Source organism: Muntiacus reevesi, chromosome 1 (assembly GCF_963930625.1).
Source record: "Muntiacus reevesi chromosome 1, mMunRee1.1, whole genome shotgun sequence".
NCBI lineage: Eukaryota > Metazoa > Chordata > Mammalia > Artiodactyla > Cervidae > Muntiacus > Muntiacus reevesi.
The window spans coordinates 165,099,862-165,118,987 of record NC_089249.1 but is presented as its reverse complement, the minus strand read 5'-3'; the positions used below and the strand labels follow the sequence as shown (position 1 = coordinate 165,118,987).

At 54.4% G+C, this 19,126-nt stretch overlaps 1 protein-coding gene across 1 annotated transcript in view; it reads left to right on the top strand.

Annotated features, from left to right (window-relative positions):
* The window catches only part of BMP8A (bone morphogenetic protein 8a), a 41,529-nt gene extending 28,664 nt beyond the window's left edge, over positions 1 to 12,865 (top strand). Inside the window, exons 4-7 of the mRNA XM_065930086.1 lie at positions 4,313 to 4,513; positions 5,243 to 5,322; positions 5,838 to 5,948; positions 9,850 to 12,865. Of these exons, the coding sequence (XP_065786158.1) occupies positions 4,313 to 4,513; positions 5,243 to 5,322; positions 5,838 to 5,948; positions 9,850 to 9,999 (542 nt within the window). The 3' untranslated portion in view covers positions 10,000 to 12,865. The remainder of the gene's footprint in view (positions 1 to 4,312; positions 4,514 to 5,242; positions 5,323 to 5,837; positions 5,949 to 9,849) is intronic.
* Positions 12,866 to 19,126: the final 6,261 nt, after the last annotated feature.

The window sequence follows — 19,126 nt, the reverse complement described above, 5'->3', positions numbered from 1 at the left end:
GGGCAGCCAGGGCCACTTCAGGGAATTTTGAAGGGAAGATCCTCAGGACAAGTGGTCCCAGCAGCTCCTTAAGGCCTTCCTGGAAAATTCCCCACCTGGGGCCAGCTAGCCACAAGCATCAAGGCTCTGGCTGGCTCACCAAAATTTTTTACTGAGCCCAAGCTAGTTCTGCTCACCAAATGTCAAGCCAATAAATTGGGAGGCAAGTTGTTGGGACAAGGAAGAACGACTTTAATCAGAAAGCTAGCAGACCAAGAAGATGGCAAGCTAGTGTTTTAGAAAAAAAGACTATCTTTCCCAGTCCGAATTTGGGCTCCTTTTATACAGAGGAAGGGGAGTGGGCGGGGCCCACTGCAGTGCCGACCAATGGCTGAGCAGGGCTGATTAGGTTGTGCCTGCCCTACCCCTGTTATAGAACAACATCCAGAGTCTACAGTAAGGCACTCTTTTACTAGAATCATGAAAATCTGCATAAATGTGAATTTTTTGTGATCAGGAGAAATGCCGTCTGAATAAAAGATGTTTTTCCTTTGGCCCTCTGACTTTCTTTCTAGGGCCTTTCATTTTGTCACTCTTTCACTTGTAGCCTCACCTCCTCTGTCTCCCACATTTCTCCTTCTTGTAGCTAAATGAATGTCTCTAGAAGGGAAAAAGACCATCTAGGCGGCCAGTAAACCAGTCACAGGGGCAATTGAAGGGGGAGAGACTGTGGGTGCTAACATTCCTCAGGGAACTCTCCTCTGAATAAACAGTCTGCCTGTGTGTGGCCAAAGGCTGTGACTTAGGTAGGAGGAGTTCTCGAAACCTGACTGATGGACTTCAGTGGGTTTTCTCATCGCAAATCATAGTGTTCCTGTGTTATCCAGATCAGACACTAGACCCTTCCGCTCTGTCAGGGAGCCTAAACCAGCCTCTTGTTCATACTCCCTTGAAACCCAAGAGGGGCGGAGAGGTACTTCATCCTGAATCCACAGTCTCACAGACTAAACAGAAAAAAAAAATGTGTGTGTGTGTATGTCTAGGGTTCAAACTCAGGCCTGCCGTGGAACTCAGGTTTTCTCAGTGAGGCCCCAGGGCTGCACAGGAGCTCGTGGGTAAGAACACGAAGCTCCAGCTGGTCAAGGAAGGCCTTTTGGAGAGGCCTCCCTGGAGCCTCACCCTGGCGGGAGGCCCAGATCCTGAAATGGAGACACTGCCCCTGAAGGGACAGCCACGGGGTGTCAGGGGACCGTCACCAGGCAGGCAAGGGATGGGCGTCACCGGGTGGGAGGTGCAGCACCTTCCGGGGCTTCTGGAGACGAGGACCTGACGTGCCCTGGGTGTCGGGAGAGGTCTTCCAGCAGCAGCCAGAACAGGCAGAGGTTTCCAGAAGCAGAGCAGTGAGAGGGCTGGTCAACAGTAGAAAGAAGGAAAAGCACTGCGTTCCTAGTTCTCCTGGTGAGGAAACAACCTGTGGGACAAAACACGCCTGGTCACAGCTGGTTTCCCTCCAAGGGTCCCCAGGCGTCCTGACTGTCCTTCAACGTGGACACCCATGACTGCAGGCTGAGAAGGGGGCAGGGGCTACAGGGAGCGTCAGGTAGCACCCAGGGCAGAAAGAGGCCTTGGGGACGGATGGGAGCGACCTTGGCCTGGCCCAGGCGGAGGAGGCTGAGTCCCCGGGGATGGGACGGGCAGGGGAGCTGCCATGACACCCGGGCTCTGATGGGGAGGACTCAGACATGGGAGGAGGCTGGACGTGTCGGGGGCCCGCCTGGCCCAGAAGAGCAGCATCTTCATCTGTGCCTGCAGTGGGGGAGGGAAGGCCACAGTGGCCCCCATCTCCAGGCGTGGCCACACACCCTCGTCCCCTGCAGAGGGACAGCGTGCCTGCCGGCACCCTCACAGCTCAGGTCTAGAGTGGGGACTCTGAGCCCCAGAGGCTCCTGGAGTTCCCACTCTGCTTTCTCGAATGGGTCCTGCCAGAGTCAGGCAGTCTGGGGGCCACCACCTGGACAGCCCAGGCCTGCCCTGTGACCCCACCTCTCTGCGCCCAGGAGACCCCAATATCAGACAGTTGCACAAAGAAAAGCCTACAGTGGGCCCAGCCTCGGGGCACTGAAGGTCTCCCTGGCCCGTCCGTGGACAGGGCTCTCCAGGGACTCACAGGCCCGGAGCTGCATGCACAGACCCGGAGGGCTGCTGGGCCAAGGCCACCCCACATGTCCGCTGGACGTGGAGCTCCACTCCAGTGCCGCGTGGCCGACAGCTGTCCGCCTACCTGTGTCACTCCTTGGCCACCTCCTGGTGCCTCGGGCCCTTTCCCTCTGCACAGGGGCTGCTGTGTGTCTTGTGGCTTCGCCTCCTCGTGGGCCGGCTCCTCCTGCATCCCTCACTTGCCGTGATCCAAACTCCCCGAACGGCTTCTCCCTGGGCCCCTTCAGTGTCAGCTCCTGTCTCAGCAGGGTCATCCCTGAGTGGCAGCTCCGATGATGATCCCAGTGCATGTAGTGGCGGGTGATGTCATAGGGCAAAGTTAGTCTCTGGTTGATTAGTTGTTCAGTCAACTCTGGCCCCTGGACTTGGGGCTAAACCACAGATGTTTAAGGACTAACCTTTGAGCCAGGCTGTGCTTGGGGCAGTCAATGTCCTTGACTTATAGTATACAGTAGAGGATCATGAGATTCGCTAATGGAACACATATTTTTATGTATGTGTATATGTGTACGCTTGCTGTATCAATGTGCACATGTGTACACATACATATACTTGCATATGCATCACTATTTCAACACTGGGGTGAAATGTACATGGAAGTGAGATGCTAGGTCCTGTATTTTAGGAAACATAACCTGTAGTCACGTCCCTGTTTTTAACATGACTATGTTATATTTCCTTAAAAAATCCCACAAGGAAAGGAAATGAAGACATTCTATCATATTCTCATCTTTATGATGAAACCAGTAAATAACCTAAATGTCTAAAGATGAACTAATATCTAAATATTAAGCTATATCTTCTCAAGAAAGTGAAAGTAGTGAAAGTCTCTCAGTCGTGTCTGACTCTTTGCAACCCCATGGACTACACAGCCCATGGAATTCTCCAGGCAAGAATCCTGGAGTGAGTAGCTTTTCCCTTCTCCAAGGGATCCTCCCAACCCAGACATCAAATCCGGGTCTCTGGCATTGCAGGTGGATTCTTTACCAGCTGAGTCACAAGGGAAGACATTTGAAATGTTCATAGTTAAGACTTAACAATGGAGAAAAAGTTGATCTGGAAAAGTTGGGAGTAAATACAGAATTCTTTTGTTATGCTCACGATTTAAATTAACATATAAAAATATCCCAGGAAAATGAAAATGTTGTGTTGGAGTAGAGGACGGATTTATGGGTGATATTTTTTCTAAGTTTTTGTATAGTCATTACCTTACTTTGACAAAAAACAAGAGGTCATTGGGAATACAAAGAAGTATAGGAATATAGTTTTATTGGTGGAGTCGACTTTTCCAGGGATAACCAGTGTGTTTTTCCTGCATCCTCAGGCTTTAAGCTGATAGGAATAAAATTCTACTTTTACAAGCGTCACTGCTCTGAGACTGAGGCCCCAAGCATGTCTCTACCCGCAGCCTTTTCTCTCTTTCCTCCTTTTTAAACCACAAACCTGGTGGCTAAGAACACACATGGATAAGAACTTGGGCTCTGGGATTAAATGCACATGTTGAAACCGGACTCTGGGACTTCCGGTAAATGTCTCTACCTGCTGAGCCTGGGGTCTCCTTCGGGGGCTTCAGGGGACGGAACAGCCTGCTCTAGGGCGGTATCAGCAGAGCAAGCACTGAGTCCGCCCCTTCCCCAGTGAGGGCTGTAAATCCTACGCTGATGCCCAGAAACGATGGAGTGGGAGCTCGAGCCCCAGGACAGAGGTGGGAACCTTGGTTCTGAGAGTCCCCAGCAGTGGGGCTCTGGGAGTCACTGAGCAGCTGTTTCTCAGTGAGATGATGGGTCCGGGGTCACCGTGAAGACCGGCTGAGAGCCTCACATGAACTGACTGGAGTCTGTAAAGCGCTGTTAGCACCAGAGACGCCCTCAGTCATCACTAATCCCGACCCTGCGCTCGCGAGGCCCCTCCCTGACCCCGTGGCCGCGCCGCCCCTGCAGAGAGGTTGAGGGCTGGGGCTGGACTGGGGACCCGGGGCTTCAGAGGCGGAAACCCAGGCCCAGTGGGTCCCCCGAGGTCTCAGCCTGGAGCTGCCGGCCCGCCCCCAGAGAGGTCCCCGCTGTGTCCCCGCGCAGCGCCCGCCCCGAGTGACCCCTCTCTGCTCTCTCCATCTCAGGGCGCAGCGTGGATCCTGGCCTGGCCGGTCTGCTGGGGCGACAGGCTCCGCGCTCCAAACAGCCTTTCGTGGTCACCTTTTTCAGGGCGAGCCCCGGCCCGGGCCCCGCCCGAGCCCCTCGAGCGGTCAGGCCCCTGAAGAGGAGGCCGCCGAAAAGAACCAACGAGCTGCCGCCCCCGAACAAACTGCCGGGGATCTTCGGTGAGCCTGGGGACGGAGGCGGGGACGGAGCCCCTCTGGCCTCAGCGCGGTCAGGCCGACGGTCACCCCGCCGTCTTTCCTGACACCCTCTGCCCTGCCCCTGCGGAGCGACGCCCCACAGTCTCCGGGGCTCTGAGCATCCACCCTTGCTGCCCACACCGCCCGAGTCCCTTCTCTGCCTCGGGGGCTCAGCAGGCCTCGCCCTGGTCTCTGTCAGAACCAGGGGCCCCTATGGGCCTCTGTGCTGCCCCGGGCGCCCCGCAGGCTCCAGGTGTGTGTGTGAGGTCACCCCACCAGGCCGAGCCCCGCCGGGTCAAGGCCACCAGGGGCCCTTCCTCCACGGGAGCCAACCTTTGCCTGGCCTCAGTGGGAGCCACTTGTCCTGTGGAATGGGCATGGCAGGACAGGTGGAGGAGGTCGGGGTGACTCCAGGGAGAGGAGGAGGGGCCCCTGGACGGCCGAGGGCCCCCGGGGCTTTTACTGGATTATCAGGACCCCACAGGCTGAAAGTCAGGGGAGGCTGGGCTGAGTGTGGGGTGACCGCAACCATAGAGAGCCATCGAAAGTTCTTGAACTGGGTCATGGCACCAGCAGAGCTGCAGACATGGGCTTCACGAGACCAAATGGGTTAGTTTCCCACCATTTGTTATTCAACCAATGTGCGCGTCATGGCGTCCCTGCCCTGGGAGCAGCAGCCTAGCAAAGTCCTTGCCCCTCGTGTCCCCGCAGACGATGTCCACGGCTCCCACGGCCGGCAGGTGTGCCGTCGGCACGAGCTGTACGTGAGCTTCCAGGACCTGGGCTGGCTGGTGAGTGCAGACTCTCCTCTTTCCTAAAGACCGTCCCCACCTGGAGACCCCAAGTGCATCCCAGAGAACTTGGATTGTCTTTATTTTCCTCTGTTTTCCAAGTTCTCTAAAGGGAGAATGTGTTGCTTTGATAGTGAAAAGTGCTGTTTTGTGAAACCATGAATATGGAGACCGAGTCCTCAGCTGTAAAATGTCAGAGCTGCAGCAGGAAAGCTGAGGCCAGGGTGGGCAGAACCTCTGGGGGGCTGTGACCGGGGCGGCGGGGGAGGACGCAGCTGAGCGCCGATGGCGTGTGAAGGGGACGGAGCTCGTGCCCAGCTCTGCCCACCGAGGGACTTTGGTGGATGTGTGGCCTGGCGGGGGGGGGGGGGGGGGGGGGGGGCGGCACTCGACCCCGGGAGGTGTCCTGAAACTGAGGGAGGGAGGGGGCAGCCCTGAGTCGCGCTGTGACAGGTGCTGGATGAAGGGCTGGGAGGGCGCGTGGATGGGACTCACCTTCTCCCATTACCTCCCAGGACTGGGTCATCGCCCCCCAAGGCTACTCAGCCTATTACTGTGAAGGGGAGTGCTCCTTCCCGCTGGACTCCTGCATGAACGCCACCAACCACGCCATCCTGCAGTCCCTGGTCAGTACCGCGCCCTCCTGCCCGACACCCGGGGGAGGGGTTCGCCCCGGGGAGCGGGGCGTGCAGCCAGGAGGTGATGGTGGCACTGCTGTGTCAGGGAGCCTTCTTCACATGGAGACCTTCCTGCCTGCACGTGCAGTGAAATCCCACAGCCCGACGGAGACCGCCCCTGTGTGGCCACTCTGTGTGGAGACCCTGCCTCCCATGCACCTGAACAGCGTGCAGCAGGCTCTTGCTGACTGGTGTGCACACACACACACGTGTGCACTCCACGTGCACATGGGGGACATTCACGCCCATTGGGTGGGCCTGCCTGCTGGTGGTCAGAGGCCCAGCACGTTCAGGACAGGCCCCAGGGACACACACGTGCACCGTGTTCACTGTCGAGTGCGGCCTCCTGTGTGGGACACACGCCCCGGGGGTCTGGCTGGGGGACGCACGTGGACGCTCTGTCCTCTCTTCCCGCAGGAGACTCAGGGGCGCCCTGTGCCCTCTGGCTTCGGCTGCCCCTCCCGTCCCTCTCCTTTTCCTTCCGGGTCCCTCTCGCTCTTTGTGTTTCTACAGCTCTTAGGGCTTCTGATGGCCTGGTGTCTGGGGTGACTTTAAATGCTGGAAGTTTCTAGTAGGAACATGGTTGAGGCTGCTTATAGCTAAGTGTTTGCAGTGGTTTTTGTGTGTGTGTGCTGAGGCTTATTTCTAGAACGCTGACCTGGGTACTCTAGTTAGAGGCTGTTCAAGGTGATGCCACAGAGTGAGTGAGTGAGTTAAGAGCGCAGCTTGGACCCCCGGTGATGCCTCCTTTCCTGGTGGTCACGTGGGGTTTGCCGGACACCCCCTCCCCCAGGAGCCGCCTTCCTTGCAGAATCTCAGGGGTGATGAGGGTGTGTGGGCTTCTCTCTGCCCTGTGAGGGGGCATGGGTGATGACGGCACTGCCCCCCCAGGACTGGTCCCCTGGCTCTGCAGCAGCCCCGCCCCTCAGTCCCCCAGCTGTCAGTCAGCAGGAGGGAGGCTAGCTCTGTGCTAGGTGCTGTCAAGGCAGTGACTGCCCTCGGGGGAGGCTGTCAGTGAACACGAGAGGAAAGGAACAGCCAAGACCATGGATCCCCTGAGGAAGGGAAGACTGGGGTGAGCTGGGCGGGCTCAAGGACCCTGGCTTGGAGGGGAGGAGGACGGAGGCAGGTGATGTTGGGGTGGGCAGGGCCTGTCCCGGGGTTCCTCCTAAGGTGGCAGGTGGTGGATTTAATCCCAAGTAAACTGAGGGGTGGAGCAGGTTTCAGAGAAGCAGGGCCTCATCTGGGCACTCTCTGGAAGCATCTCTGGCAGCTGCAGGAGGACAGCCCGTGACGTCGAGGGTGGAGGAGGCAGGGAGGAGTGAGGAGCTGCTGCGGTCCCGACAGGAGGACCAGGCACCTGGTGGGGTGAGAAGTGGACGGTGGAGGCAGGAGGGCAGGAGCCCAGGCCTCCAGGTGAGACCCTCCCCCAGGACGAGGAGGGGGCAGCGAAGGTGCTGGGTTGAAGAAAGGATTGGAGGGAATCAGTGGTTCTGCTTCTGCCCCTCTATGTGTGAGGCCCTACGTGAGAAGTTGGGGGTGGGTGTAAGTCTGGAGTCTCTGAGTCGTGAGAGCAGAAGAGATTTTCTGGGGGGACAGTGGAGGTGGGAGAGGTGGGCGAGGACGGGCCTCCTCCCTGGAGAGGCCTGGGGAGGAAGAGGAGCCTGGGTGGGAGGGAGAGGGGTGAAATGGTGGTTGTGGTGTCCTGGGGCCGAAGAGGAGGAAGTGGGTCCCTCCAGCCTCACCCCCCACTTTCCCCATGCAGCAGCTAGAGGGTTGCACTAAAGCACAAATGTGACCACCTCCTTCTGGGCCAGGAAACTCCCTGTGGCATCCCTTGTCCCTGGGGAGAAGTCTGAGCCTTTGGCCTGTGACTCAGGGCCCCTCCCTGGCCTACCCACCTCCCCAGCGTCCCCGAGCCCACGTCCCAGTGCCTTCACCTCCCTGCCTTTCCTACCTCCCTCTTTTGCCCTGGAGCATCCTTGTTTACCCTGGGCCAGGCCAGCTCCTGCTCACCCTGCTGCCTTGTCTCTGGGTCCTTCCCGGCCAGCGTCGGTCTCCAGCACTCATGCTCCCAGAGCGAGGATGGCTGCTGTGACTATTGTGCTCTCTCAGGGGTCCTGAGTGTTTGCTGGAATGTTCCCCTGTCTCCCCTGCCGAGGATGAGAGCGGGGACCACATCTGAGACATTTCTATATTTTCCACCTGGGCAGGGCTGGCACAAGGCATGTGTCTGAAATACATTTGTGCTGGAAGCGAGAAAAGCTCCATTGTACCCATTTGGCAGAGGAGAAAACCGAGGTCCACAGAGGCATGGCTTTTCCTGAATGATGCACAGCCAATAAGTTTCAGAGCCTCCGATTTGGTCTCCCACGTGGCTCTACAGTGACGTCAATGGAAAGGCATATCAGATCAGTCTCTTGGTGCGGACGGAACAAAGGCCGTCCGTCCTCTCTGTCCATCACCTGAGGAAGCTCCGTCCAGAATGGACTTCCGGAACCGCTGCGCCCCTGTGGTGCTGTCCCAACCTAGGACAAGCCCTCCCGGGTTTCGAGCCGCGCAGAGCCTCACGGCTGGCGCAGGCGGGCAGTATCACCTGGTTTCTTTTGAAAGCCCAGCCCAGCCACCCCACGTGGAGACTGGGAAGTTGGGGAGCAGCCCCCCACAGCCCAGTCTGGCCGGACCTCCCCACAGAGGCCTCAGCTCCCCCTGGGGCCTCAGGCCAGCCTGGTGCCTGGCTGACGGTCCTGGCAGCAGGCTGGATCCAAGCTGGGCTCCTGGGACCAGGGGCCAGGGTGCCTGACAGCCACCCCGCACTTCAGATGGCTTCATCCAGGTCCCGCTCAGCAGCCTCCCATGAAGGCTGGGAGGTCTGGTGGATGGAAGCAGGTTCCCTTTTCTCTCAGGCCCCAACTGACGGGGCCGGAGGGCGGGGGGCGCGGGCAGAGGGTGCCTTCAGGGCCTGTCCCTGTGGCACCTTGATGAGGAGTCCAGTACAAACTGCAGCTCATCCTGCCGAGTCTCTGCATAAGTATTTGTGTGGAGGCTTCGGAAGCTCCCTCAGACAGGCTGTTTTTAGGGGTAGAGCTGTTTGCAGGAGGGTAGCAGGGTAACCCCCTCCCCAGCCTCAGCCATGCAACTGTGCAGGTGACTCAGCCCCTGTGCCCCCAGCGGTCAACCACCCAGAACAGTCCCTGCCTGGAAGTTATTACAAAGGTGGAGGTGCTTTGAGAAACAAAGGTGTCAGACACCCCAAGGGTGAGCCTGGAAGTCTGGGCATTAAGAGGTGTAACAGGGACCTTCCTTCACCGGCTCCCAGCCTGGAGGGGCGGATGGACCAGAAACGGCTCATGCGGACAAGACAGGATGAGGGATGTTATAGAAGCGATCAGGGACGGAGGGGCAGAGGGGATGGGGGACGGGGAGGCGGTGCTGCAGAGGGGCAGAGGGGATGGAGGAGGGGGAGGCGGTGCTGCAGCGGCGCCAGGCAGGGGCTGGCACAGGTGCGGGGAACCCGCAGGGTCAGGGTCGCCCCATCTAAGGGGAGGGGCTGTGGCAGGAGCCCCCGGTGCTCAGTCTGAGCCTGGGGGCAGTGGGCAGGGCGGGGGTCAAGGGGGCGGGGCCGGGGCAGAGCTGACGCCAGCACCTGCCCGGCCGGGCTGCGGTGGGGGGAGGGGGAGGGGGCAGAGGGGAGGGGGAGGGGCAGAGGGAAGTGGGGGCGGCGGGGGGCGATGGAGCTGGGAAGGGGCCAGCGGCGGAGCCCCAGGCGGCAGGAGCTGGGCGCTGGGACTGGGGTCCCGGGAGGAGCCCGCGAGTCTCACGCCTCTGCCCGCCAACCCCTCCCCGCCAGGTGCACCTGATGAGGCCGGACGCGGTCCCCAAGGCGTGCTGCGCGCCCACCAAGCTGAGCGCCACCTCCGTGCTCTACTACGACAGCAGCAACAACGTCATCCTGCGCAAGCACCGCAACATGGTGGTCCGCGCCTGCGGCTGCCACTGAGGCCCCGCCCGCGCCGGCCGGCCCTCCGCGGGCGCGGGGACCAGGAGACCCCCCAGCGCCGTCACAGCTCAGGCAGGGCGGCAGTGAGGGCCCCCCTCCCCTGCCCACATCCGCCGATGGGCTGGTCCTCCCCAGGCCCCCTGCCCCCTGCCCTGGGGATGTGTGGTAGCCTGTCCAACCCAACCCCGCGTGGCTGATGCAGGCTGCGGTCAGCACAGAAGTCCCATCTTAGGACCTGTCCTTGGTCAGCCCTTTCCAGCTGCCTGGGACACAGGATGGTCTGAGAGCACCAGGAGCCTGAGGCTAGCAGACAGGGGTTGCCCCACTCACCACGGGTCTGGGTGAGGGTCTGCCCCTTACCAGCACAGCACAGTCAGAGGGGTACATGCTGTAGGTATAGTGTATTAGTGGTCCCTAACGTGGCCTGTGGGCACTTAGCACATTGGGAAAGAACAATGGGCCTTCTGCTTAGGTGTGAACCTGGTGGGAACGTCTTCTCCTCCCTGGGCCTGCCCTTCTCTTGCCTGGGGGACAGGTGTGGCCCCCAGGGAAGCAATGAACCTTGGAGATTTCCAGGTCCCTCCATCTCTCTGTGTGGTGCTTTGCACTTATACGCATGAAGTGAACTCTTAGCACAAACAAGGGCACAGCTGCAGGGAGGTCCAGGCTGACAGCCAGATGTCACAGCTTAGCCCCTTGCCCATGGCCATCAGTCAGCATCTTCCACGGACCCTGAACAGGGCCTCAAGGCCCTCAGCATGTGATTCCAGGTAGCCAGCAGCCCTGAGTCCACTGTACTGCTTTCTCTCCTGCAGCTCTGAGGAGCGATCCAATGCACGCAGGCACAGGGCATCTGCCAGCACCCAGAGGTAACAACAGGCTGATCACCCAAGTCTGCATCACCCTGTGTGCACTGGAGTCCTGTCCTGTTTCTTGGGGTCTGTGAGCCAAAGAAAAGGCCCCCGTGCCAGGGGAGTGACAGGCGGCAATTAGGCCAAGCTGGGTGGGGAGGTTCCCGGAAAGCACTGTTCTCCTTGGAGCAGCCACCTGGAGTGTTTATTTGATTTCTGACTTGGTAAGCCTGTAATTTACCTGGTGGACCAGACAGAACCCAACTGCCTGAACCCCAGAATACCATTAAAAGCAGATCCTGGGCCCGCCCCAACCCACAGGCCCAGCCCAGGATGACACCCTGGGAGTTCACTTCGTGGCCTTTGGAGGGGCTCCGGGAGCGCAGCAGGGGTGGAGGAGGGGGCCCTGCTTCAGGACAGCAGCCCCTTCACCTGGACCTGGGAAGGATTCTGGGAGCCAGTGTACCGGAAGAGACCCCTCCACGGACACAGGAAGACAGTGATCTCCGTTTTGGTCTGGGGCTTTGAGCTCAGGCTGGCAACGAGAGGACCACGTGCCAGCACAAATGTCAGTAGACCCGTATTCTGGCTTCAGCTCAGTCACTGACCTGCCTGATGTCTGGGCAAATGCCCTTCCATTCAGGCTTCGATTTCCTGTCTCTGACATAGGACATACATAGGACTGTCACATCTCCAAAGGCCCTTCCGGCCAGAGAATTCACCTACAACTCTGAGCCTCTCCTCTCCCAGAGCCAAGATGTGGTCTAAGTGCCCAGCAGCCCTGGGATTTGAAGCCTGCTGTTTCAGGGCCTGATTCAGAGCTCTCCCCTTGCAACATCATGGGCAGTGGAGGCTTGGAAACTTTTGACAGATGTCAGTGTTAGGTTTCTTCATTGCCTAAGCACATAACCTGGTATGGTTTGAGGCACCAGCGAAATTTATGAAGTGAATGTTTTGAAGATGCGACCGCCCTGCCCATCGGAGGTGCGGAACATAAGGAACACAAGGATCATGACACAACTACCTTCTCGTGCAGTAAAGTCAGAAGTCCAGCGGTTGTGGCCTTCCTGACACTTCTAGCACCCTCAACCATCCACGTGACCACCGAATGAAATCCAACAGAAAAAGGCTTCAGAGAAGGGAGGTAATTAAAGACAGAAAGCTGATGAGGTGGCAGTGGCTAGTTACCAGGGCCATCTCATTTACCTGGTTCCCTTTGGCAGTCCAGGTCACATTTAAGGCTACACATGAGAAGCATAAATAAGGGCGATCAACTCAGGTCCACTGGCAGCAAAGTAAAAGATGATGGGGAGGGTGGGCACAAAGGCCGTGGTGCCTGGGGCCCGTGCCATGGAGGGCACTGTTTGTCCACCTCACCCCGTGCACATCCTCATGACTATAGAGCCAGCCTGGCCCAGACATCAGCTCATCAGACAAAGCCCTATTCTTGTGTCTCCATGTAGGGAAGTGGGTGACATGCTTCCAAAAGTTCCCTACAATTTCATAGGAAAGGAGGCAATGACAGGAGAAGGTAACTGTGGCAGCCAGCAGACCTGCCAGCAACAAATCCTGGCTGTGCCTCGTGTTGATGGGACCACACGTGTATCTCAGAGCCAGTGACTTCCTCTCTGCAGAATGAATGGGCTACGGGTTCTGCCCTGGCAGAGCCAGCGTGGGGATCAGGTCTGTCCGGAGCACTTGGCACTGATTCTGCACACATATGCTGAATGAACAGTATTATTAGTGGCCTTATTTTAAATGAACTTGCAAATTTGGGTCTCTCCTGAATGCTTTCCTGTTAAAACCCAGTCCTCCCAGAATGTGTCCTTGGAGGTGCTACTGTACTCACTGGGCTTTTCCTTAAAAAATAGAAATTTGGTAATCTCCTGGGGTGAGATGTGGACTTGCACACTCACCCCCGTCTGTGGAGGGGGTCCCTGCTGGCAGTGACAGCTTGATCCTGTCTCTCCTGAGGACAGGGCAGCGCTGCACCCCTAACCGTCCCATGGCCCTGCTCACAAGTGCAGCTCAAGGGGAAACTTGCTGGGGTTTTTGTTCTTACTGGGAAGCCTTGAGCAAGCATTTGGCCCTCTTTTCTCACTTTGAAAAACATTACATGTGTCGGGGATGCTCTTGAAAATAAAAAACAGTACAAACACATAATGTCACCACATGGAGACAACCATTGTTAATAATTCCAGTCATTTTTCCGTGGCACATATGTCTTTTTACATAATACATGGGTTATCTTACAGTTAGGATCATACTCTGTGCACTGCTTGGTGATCTAAATTATTCAATCGATGACATATTTTGAACATTTCTGTTATTAAATACTCCCTGGGAACATAATTTGCAGTAGCCTTCCATCCTTTGATTTCTGCCTTAGGTTTTGTTACTCACAAACCAGGGCTCACTATTCCTTCCCCTGAGGGTGGCGTGGGGCCCCCAACCCTATCACCTGCAGCTTTGGGAAGGAAGGAAGGTAGCGAGGGCGTGGCCACCAGGCTGGCCAGTAGCTCAGAAGACCTGGACCAGGTCTGAGGCTCAGGCTGCCACCTGTACAAGGCTCACAGGTGATTACCGTGGCATAGTTTCTGGGGCAGCCCTTGCACAGGACAGCGTGAGCAATCACCACCTGATGGTTCCTCCCAAGCCAGCATTTCTGGCCAGTCTGCTGGTCCCCCCTCTCCAGGGCAATCAGGAAAGCACAGTGACCAAGTCACCCCATCCCCACCCTTCCCTTGTTTCAAAGGCTTTGTGACCAGTCCTCTCTGCTGGGGCCACAGGCCAGCCTGCTCCCCGCCCACGTCATCCCCAGGGCCAACCGTGCTGAGTCTGAGTGCTTCACACACATCCCCTTGTCGCTTGGACATTACACCAGCCCCAAGTGGCTGGCATTCTCCTGGCCTCACTGCTGCCTGTGCTGACAGTCACAGCTGACCGCCAGTGAGAAGGCGCCTATGTTAAGAAGTGAGGGTCCTGGCTGGGCTCCTGCGGCAGTGGGTCTCAGCCATAGGAGCGGCACCAGCCAGCCACAGAGGACGAAGCCCTACGTGAAAGCAGAGAGCCAGGCTAGCACTGGTGCCGTGGGGAGGGCTAGCAGCTATCCCTCTGCAGGATCTGGCCTGGGGGCACTGGGGCCAGGGGCCAGCAGGCTACCCCGCCCTCCCAACTCAACCTGATCGCCACCCAAAATGAGAACACAGGCTGAGGGAAGAGCTCAGCCCAGCAGTTACTGAACATCCAGACTCGATCCGGACAACCATCAGCCGGCGGTAGGGGAGCAGGCAGTAGCCCTGGAGGAGGTTTCCAATGATGGGCTGATGCGGCTTAGCCTTGGTACATTTGAGTTGCTGTCAGGTGGCGTAGGGTGAGAGGCTAGCCTAGAGCAGGCGACAAACCATGGCAACAGAGTTCAATTTCCAAGTGGGGCAGGGACAGGGCAAGAACCACCTCTGGCTTCTTATGTCTTCCCAGGACCCAGCACAGGGCCTGGCAAAAGAAGGGCCCTGAATTCTGCCATGATATAATTCTATTGGTCCAACGAATGCACAGTGCGTGAACAGGTCACTGAGACTGACTACAGTGCCTCTTAGCCCAAGGCCAGCAGGTGTGAGGGGAGGACTGGAGCCTGGCTCATCTACCTGGCCTGGCTGGTAGCAGGTGAGAGAGAGAAGACTGGAGGCGCTGCCGCCCTGCAGGTCAGACCAGGAGGTGCTTCTCGGGCAGCCTGGAGGAGAGGGAGGCTGCACAGGGGGTCTGTCGTCTGTTGCAACAGGACAGGTGAGTCACAGCGGCAAGCTCTGAAAACACCTGGGACGTGGCTGCATGGCAGCAGTGTAAGAACTAGGATTTCTTTTCCCAGAAGATACATCCAGGATCCACACTAGGTGGGCCCAGAGAAGCCTTGGTGGCAAAGGCCTGGAAAGGCCATGCCCAGCTGTCCACAGTGGGGAGGGTGGCCCAGGGCCCAAGGCCACACCCAAGGACGACCGGAGGAGGCAGAGGCTGTGCCTGCAGAGGCGCTGCCCCACGCTGACCCCGAGGAAGGGCCAAGCACGAAGCCCTGCCCGCTGCCAACGGGACACCTCGGGCGCCGGTTCCCGGGTGGACAGCTCCCCTCACACGTACTCCCCACAGTCGGAGATGATCACCTTCTGCTTGGGCTTCCCGTCCTTGCTGCCCTGGGCCTCTGCAGGCCGAACAAAAGGGAGAAATCAGGGCAGGGAGGGTGGAGAGTAAGTGGCCATGAGCCCTACACACCCCGTCCCAGCAGCAGCCGCCGCCATGGCCTCTGTCTGCAGGTTCCAGGCCTCCTGCTACCACTCTCTCCTAGGGCTGTGTGCCAGGGGCCTGGGTGGTCGCCCACTGTGTCTGTGCACACCACTGTCAGCCTTTCAGTCAGGCAGGCTCAGCCTCCGGGACCTACAGAGTCTTGGATGCCTTGTCTTCCAGTCAACTGACAGTCAATGAAGTACTCGGCATGGTTGTGTCAATCATTTTACCCTGGTTTGTGCTTTCATTAATTCATTCAGCAAATACTTATTACTTCATAATCAGGCACCTATTGAACCCTGGGGTTACTGGCCCAAGTTCGGGGGGAGCCCACAGTCTAGCAGAAAAGAGTCACTCACAAATTATTAATTCACCTCAGGAATGCAAGGTTGGTTTGCTATCCAAAAGCCAGATCAACCGAATAAAAGACAAAAGTCATATAATAATCTTAATAGATGCAGAAAAGAATCCAATACCTTTTCAAAATAAAAACATTCAACAAACCAGGAATAAAAGGGAACCTCCTCAATCTGATAAGGGTTCTACAAAAAAAAACACGCAGTAAAAGACTAGATATTTTCCTCTCTAAGATAAATAATAAGACAAAGGTGTCTACCCTTGCCACTTCTACTCAACATTGTACTAAAGATTCCAGCCAGGGCAATTAGCTCCCCCAACCAAAAGAAAAAGCAATCCTATTGGAAAGGAAAATGTAAAGCTGTTTCTATTTACACATGACATAATCTTAGAAAACCCTAAAGAATACACTAGAAAAGTAACAGAACTAGTAAACAAATTCATCAAGGTTGCAGGATATAAGATTAATATACAAAAATCAGTTGTATGTCTATATGCTAACAATGAATAACTTGAAAATGAAATTAAGAAAATTTCACTTACAATAGCCTCAAAAAGAATAAAATACTTAGGAATAAATTCAAAAGAAGTATAAAATGCATACCCTGATAACTACTGAACAAACTTTCAGTACTGAAAGAAACTAAAAAAGACCTAGACAAATGGAAAGACATCATATGTTCATGGATTGTAAGACTTAATATTGTTAAGATGGTAACACTTCTCAAATTGTTCTGCATATTCATTGTAATCTGTACCAAAATCCCAGCTGGCCTTTTTATAGAAATTAATAAGCTTATCCCAAAATTCACATGTAAACGCTAGAGCCCCAGAATAGCCCAAATAACCTTGAAAAAGAAAAATAAAGTATGAGGACTCACATTTCTTGAATTCCACTTTTACTATGGAGCTACAGAAGACAAAACAGTGTGGTACCGGCACAGGATAGATATATAGATGAAGGGAACAGAATTAAAGTCCAGAAATAAGTCCTTACATTTATGGTCTACTGATTTTTAACAAGGATGCCAAGATAATTAAACAGGAATAGAACAGCCTTTTCAACAAACAGTGCTGAAACAACTGAATGTCCACATGCAAAAGAATGAAAATGGACCCATCTGCTCACACTATACCCCAAAATTAATACAAAATGCATCAACAGCCTAGGTCTTTGCTAAAGCCATAATACTCTTAGAAGAAAATATGGAAGTAAATCTTCACACTTAGGTTAGATACAATACCAAAAGTACAGTGACTCCCACCCACCCCCGGCAAAAAAAAACAGATAAACTGGACTTCTTCAAAATTTAAAACTTTTTTGCTTCAAAGAACACCATAAAGGAAGTGAAAAGATGATCCACAGAATGAGATAAAATATTTGCAGATCACATATCTGATAAGGAACCTATATCCAAACTATTTAAAGAACCCTTATAATTCAATAATAAAAAGACAAATGACCCAATTAAAAATAGGATCTGAATAGACCTTTCCCCAAATATATACAAATGGCCAACTAGTACATGAAAACTACAAATGTTGGTGAGGATGTCAAGAAATTGGAATCCTCAGAGACTGCTGATGGGAATGCAAAATGGTGCAGCCACTTTGGAAGATAGTCTGGCAGTTCCTTACAATATTAAAAATAGAGTTATCAAATATTTCAGCAATTTCAATTCTAGGTATATACCCAGGAGAAGTGAAAACAAATGTCCACACTAAAACTTGTATGTGAATGTTCACAGCAGCATAAATAGCCAAAAAACAGAAACAAAAGTCCATCAACTTATGAATAAATAAACATGGTATATCTATACAGTAGAATATTAACTGACAATAAAAAAAACTTACACACTAATGCACACTATATTGTAGATGAACATTTTTAAAAACATTATGCTAAGTGAAAAAAGCCAGCCACAAAAGTTTACATATTGTATGATTCTATTTATATTAAATGTCCAGGATAGGCAAATCCATGAAAGGAAGAAAGTAGATTAGAGTTTGCCTAGGGCTGGGGTACAAAGGACTTGGGTAAGGACTACTAAAGAGTGTCGGGCTTCTTTTGAGAGGATGATGAAAATATTCTAAAATTATATGTGGTGATGTCTGCATAACTCGGTGAATTCATTAAAAACCACTGAAATATACTTTATTTATTTTTTTGGCTATACTATATGGCATGTGAGATCTTAGTTCCCCAACCAAGGATCAACCCGCACCCACTACGCTAGGAGCATGGTGTCTTAACCACTGGACCCCCAGGGAAGTCCCGAAATGTATATTTTATTTATTTATTTTCCTAAAATGCATTCTTTAAATGGGTGAACTGAATAGTATGTGAATTCTATCTCAATAAAACTGTTTAAAAAAAAAAAAGATGATCATGCTCTGAAATAGGGAACCCCAGTGGCAGAGACGTTTGCTCAGCAAATGAGAGCAAAAAGGGCAGTCAGCTCCTACAGACACACAGACACTGGGGACAGTATCATGGAAGGCTTTCTGGAGGAACTGACATCTGAGTTTAGCCTAAAAGGCCCAGGTTTAACAGGGGCTGAGGGACAAGAAACACCACCCCTTGTGGCTGGGCGTCTAGAAGGTGTGCTCCCTTCAAGTGGGGACTACGTCCCATTCTACTTTCAGGCCAGGGTTGATCAGGGTGTCTGACACATAATGAACTGGCATGGTGAATATCTGTTTCAAATATTTAATTATTTAAATATTTACTGCAGGTTTACTATGTGTCAGATGCTGTTCCAGAGTACAATGGTGAATAAGACAGACTAAATCCTGCCCTCATGGAGCTGACATTCTCAGGAGAATTAAGATAATAAATAAGTAAAAGAGTAAATTTATAATATGATTTCAGGTAATCAGTGCATGAAGAAAAAAGAAGCTGATTAAAAAGAAGAGGGAGGGACTTCCCTGGTAGTCCAGTGGCTAAGACTCAAAGCTCCCAATGCAGGGGGGCCTGGACTTGATTCCTGGTCAGGGAACTAGACCCCACATGCTGCAACTAAGATCTTGCATGCCGCAACTAAAGATCCTGCACACTGCAATGAAGATCGAAGATCCCCTGTGCCGCAACTAAGACACAGCGCAGCCAGATAAATAAATACTTTTTTTTAATAAATAAAAAGAGCAAGATAATAGGAAAGCCCATTTTAGAGAGAGAAGTCAGGTAGGCCTCTGGGCTAGATGACCTGTGGGTGACCCCTGGAGTAGGTGAGGGGTGACACCTGTGGGTGCTGGAGGAAGAAGGCTCCAGAAAAGGAGCCAGTGTCTGCCACCATCCTGCGGGGAATGAGCTCTGGGTGTCTGAGGCACAGCCAGGCTGCAAGCGGGGGCACAGAGGGTGAGCAGCACAGTCCACGAGCCAGGTCAGCCAGCCTGCAGGACGGATCCTACAAGAGTGAGAGGTGACCACAGGAGGGTTGTCAGCAGGAGAGCAATGTGATGAGAGAGATGCTTAGAAAGGACCACTCTGACCATCCTGCAGAGACTAGACCATGAAGGGGAAGAGACCAGGGCAGAAGGAGGCAGACGGGCTCAGGGATGCTGGTGGAGGTGGAAGAAGGTGAAAAGCGGTGGCTGGATCTGGAAGCTAACTGAAGACAGATGGACCTGCCGTGCAGGTG